This window comes from Myotis davidii, unplaced genomic scaffold (assembly GCF_000327345.1).
Source record: "Myotis davidii unplaced genomic scaffold, ASM32734v1 scaffold934, whole genome shotgun sequence".
Classification (NCBI taxonomy): Eukaryota; Metazoa; Chordata; class Mammalia; order Chiroptera; family Vespertilionidae; genus Myotis; species Myotis davidii.
The window spans coordinates 237,115-241,564 of record NW_006285798.1 but is presented as its reverse complement, the minus strand read 5'-3'; the positions used below and the strand labels follow the sequence as shown (position 1 = coordinate 241,564).

Sequence of the window (4,450 nt, the reverse complement as noted above, 5' to 3'; positions counted from 1 at the left end):
GGCACAGGGTGGGGTGGGAACTGGGTGGAGGAGAGCTATGGGGGGAAAAAGGAGGAACAACTGTAATAATCTGAACAATAAAGATTTAATTTAAAAAAAAAAAATACAAAAACAACAACAAAAAAACACTCCTTACTCCACATGGTGTGGGTGAGCTCACTCCAACCCAGCTTAATGGGTGTCCAATGAGTGGCCAGTCAGACCATGCCACCTCACCAAACAAAGAGGGTGATTAGCTCAGGAATGAACCTGGGGCCCCAGCCTGACCAATGGGAGCCCTTACCAGCACTTTGTGGAACTATTAGGAAGGAGGTACTCTCCCTTTCTCGAGGTAGGATATAAATGTGGGGTTTCCAGTGGCGGCTTTGGCCTCCGTGAGGGGCGTACCTGTCTGAGATGTCTCCAACATGGGAAAACAGAGCTAAGAGATGAACAATGACTGATTTCAGTGACATAATTTTTTTTAAATTGATTTGAGAGAGAGAGAAAGGGAGAGGGAGAGAGAAGAAAGGAGAGGGGGGGAGAGAGAGAAACATCGATATAAGAGAGAAACATTGATCAGTTGCTTCCCACCCTGACTGGGGATCGAACCCACAACCTTGGCATGTGCCCTGACCAGGAATCAAACTGGTGACTTTACAGTGCATGGGATGACATTCAACCAACTGAGTCACACTGACCAGGGCTCAGTGACATAATCTGAGCACCAGGATCCAACCATGCCGGAAGCCAGAGCATCATCCTGGGTTTTTTTATTTCATGAGCCAGTAAGTGTCTTTGTTGCTTAAAGTCCAAGCACCTTGGGTTTCTGCACCGTCCAGTAGGAAGCACCAACAGTATGTCTTCCTCAGCACACGGTTCTTCACGCTCGTGGTAACGCGAGGCACTGAGAAGGCGCAGTGAACAGAGCGAGTAAAGGACAATGTTCCGGGCAGGTCTCTCCTGAGGTCTCACACCAATGATACTGCCCCTCCACCCACCCACTCAGGTCACACAGGCCAACCCACACAGCAGCCTGGGTTTTCGTCTCCCTCTAGGCACAGAGGCTGGTTTCCTCCCCAGTCAGATAACCAGATTCCTAACTTCGTAATAAGCTTAGAGCCCCTGGCTACCCTGGCAGGTTTCTCTCCTCTTGATTATTTATGACAATGTCAAACAAAACATTATTAAGAAAGTACAGCCCAGCTGCACCACTTCCTGGTTGTATGGCCTCAGGCTAATTGCACACTGCTCTGGTCTCCACTTCCCTGTCTGTAAAATGGGTGCAACAACTGTACCTGCTTCATCAGGTGGGTAGTGTGCAGACAAAATGATGACGATGGGGGCGAGGTGACAGGGCGAAGTGCCTGGCATGCACTGGCCCTCCAGAAAAGGTGCCTTTAAAGCAACATTGATGACAGCTCAGGTGCATTCCCCTTTTTTCTTTTTAGGTGTTTCTTTTAGTTCTGTCTTCTAATTTCCTGTCATCAAGCCAGCTCCCTCTTGGCGACAACACAGCTCCCAAATTTTATGGCAACTCAGTTTTAATATTTTTTAATTGCCTTTGTGCTGCAACCTGGCCACTGGATATTCTCCTACACGCTTATATCGGCTAGTACCTCTTGGAGCATATATTTATTGATCCCCGATTAACAAGAAGCAATTTGCTCATATGACACTCTCCTCCAAGAGAAGGCACATGTATTTAATTAAACAATCACCCAGGTGTCAGGGGCACCACCCAGCCTGCCAGAAACTGAGTGAAACAATCTGCTCCGTGGCATTCATGAAGGTAGAAAGCCCACACGGGGCTCCTGGGCACAGCCTTCCACTGCTCCAGCTGGAGGTCACCTGCGGGGGTAGGGGGGACCGAGCACAGAGCAGCTGGGAGAGGACAGCGCCTTCCAGCAGGAGGCATTTCTGGCTGTTCCCATCGTTTTCTATTCAGAGGTTCCCACTGGAGGAGGTAGGGCCTCACCAGGGAGCACCTGGATAGGTGGGCGGGTGCTGTTGTCATAGATACAGGGGGTCTTAGTAGAATTTAGTAAAGGGGCCAGTGGGCAGGAACACTACACTCCTACAACACATGGGACTCTCTTTCACATAGAAACCTGTCCCCTGAGACATGCCACCAGGGCCCCAGGTGACAAGCACCAGGAGTCCAGCCAGTCAGAGAAGGGCTGAATCCACGTTCAGGATGACAAGCCCCACACATCTGGCCTGCAAGACCCAAGCTTACTCCCATAACACAAAGGCCCAGATTAGCACCCAGTCCCTCCCCTCCTGTAGGTCTGTTTTAGGGGCCTGCACCACTCTTCCATTTGTTTTGCACTTTCACTTGAATCCATTGCTAACATTTAAAACACAGGAGGTTTCACACCACAAGCGCAGATTTCCGGCTTCTCTGGCAACCGTGGAGGCCATGGACCCTGCCCCGTGTTCCCAAACAACTGGCCTGAGCTGAGCACTCTCCCCACGGAGCTGGCTTCGCTCACTGCCTGGCCCCTGCTAGCATCTGAGTTTGCAAACCCAGCTTCCTGCAAGGCCCCCGGCCTGAAGACAGACCGCGGGGAACTGAAGGTGAACTTGCAAAGGCGACACACTTTCGCACCACTGAGGACACCACGCCTCTTTTGAACCAGACCCCAGTGCTTTGACCACGGTCACTAAACACTGCGTCCACCGACTGCCGGCTTTTTCAAGAACCAGCACCCCAGAGCCCAAATTCATACTGACTTAACGTTAAGTGACATGGGGACCAACTTCAAACACAAATGCACAGTGACTCCACCTTTACATAACAAGGCATGATTACAGGCTCAGATTTCCCAGGCCCAGCACAGCCTGAAAGATCACAGCCTGGGCTCTTGCGGTGACTAATGCACAGGCCCTGCCAAATCCCAGCTTTTCATTACAAACCCCCCTTCTCCCAGAACAGAAACAGGGAGGCAAGAGACGGCACTTACACGCCGAACAGTTTGCTACAGCTCAATCAAAAGTGCAATTAAGTCAGTGAATGGAGAAATAGGAGCTGGCATTGCAGAGAATACTCCCAGCCTCCGAGTGGGGTGACTGCATCCCACTCATGTGAACCAGCGCCTGCGTGCTGTTGATAAATCTAAATAGGGTTCTTATTTGGCTAATATTAAGGGCTGCCGGCAAGCGGCTTTGTCTTACCGGTTCCTCTGCTGAAGCAATATTAAATACTCATCATGTTTCTCATCAAAGTCTGTCACCATGTCCTTAGTGTAACCCTGAAATGAAGAAACAGAGCAGTGTGATATGGGAAAGCGCAGGGAAGCGTTCGCTGAGGCCCAGCGAAGTGCACAGGAGGTGGAGAGGCAGAGGGTGACCTTGACGCAGGCGTGGCTCCCCAGGCGCGTCACTCAGGAGCCCCAGAGCTCCAGAGATTGTCCGATGTCCCAAAGGGTTGTGAACACACACAACTAATGATCTACGAAAAGGAGAAGCCGATTCCCCAGCACCGCCGTTCATTCCTCCCATGCCCTACAAAATCAAGGTCGTGGATAAGATTTGAGCTTCACTCTTTTCTCCCACTTGTTAACTTTTCTCAAAGTTATAACCGGATGCAACCCAAATCAGTTGACTAAGAGGGGGTCTTGTTTTTCTCTTGCCACCGCAAGAGAAATGCAACAACTCAGTTATTACAAATATCTATGAACCAGAGAGTGAAGGTCCCTTAGGAGCAGACATGTGGAGATCTGTACCTGTCCTTTTGACAACAGAGCTCTGGATTCCCTTTGGGGAACCATTCAGCCCCTCCTTTCAGTCCACTGGCTGCCTTGGATGGCCGTGAAAGTTCTTTTGTTCTCCTCTAGGATCAGATGACCTAGGCCTTGGCCTAGCCAGTCAACATAGTGCTTCCCGCAGCCACAATGATTCACTGGTTTAAGGTTGAGACGTGGCCAAGCCGGGCCCTTGAAAGACAGCCCTGGGCTTTGCTGACACTCTCAGGGAAAAGCTGCTCTCCTCCCACTGCAGTGCTACGCTGATGAGATGCAGGTCTGAACTGCCTGAGGGTGAAGTCAATAAGGACAGCAGATCTGAGAGATGGAGGTTTCTAATGACATCATTTGAGCTCCTGGATCCACCCATGCCTGAAGGATTTAGTTATTGCTTTGCAAGTTTCAGCTGAGTTTCTGCCATTTGCAGCCCAAAGAATTATGTCAAAAATCATAATCTGACCATATAATTTTATAGGTATAATTAACAATACTACACGTGTAAAGGGACATATAAATAGACTAGTAAAATTCCCATTATAATCCTATATAATAAAAGCCTAATATGCAAATTGTCCCCTCAGGCGGTCATTTGACTGGGAGACAGGGAGTTCAATCAGTTGCTATGACATGCACTGACCACCAGGGGGTGGCATGAAACATGGTGGGCGTCAGCTACGTGGCGCTGGCAGTGCTGGCAATGGAGGCACTGGCAGCCGATGGGCCCC

At 49.9% G+C, this 4,450-nt stretch overlaps 1 protein-coding gene across 2 annotated transcripts in view; it reads right to left on the bottom strand.

Moving 5' to 3' along the window:
* The window catches only part of KIAA0556 (KIAA0556 ortholog), a 203,480-nt gene that overhangs the window by 131,427 nt on the left and 67,603 nt on the right, over window positions 1-4,450 (bottom strand). For both annotated transcript variants that reach the window (XM_015559503.1, XM_006756852.2), the window contains exon 3: window positions 3,157-3,233. In XM_015559503.1, the coding sequence (XP_015414989.1) occupies window positions 3,157-3,233 (77 nt within the window). The remainder of the gene's footprint in view (window positions 1-3,156; window positions 3,234-4,450) is intronic.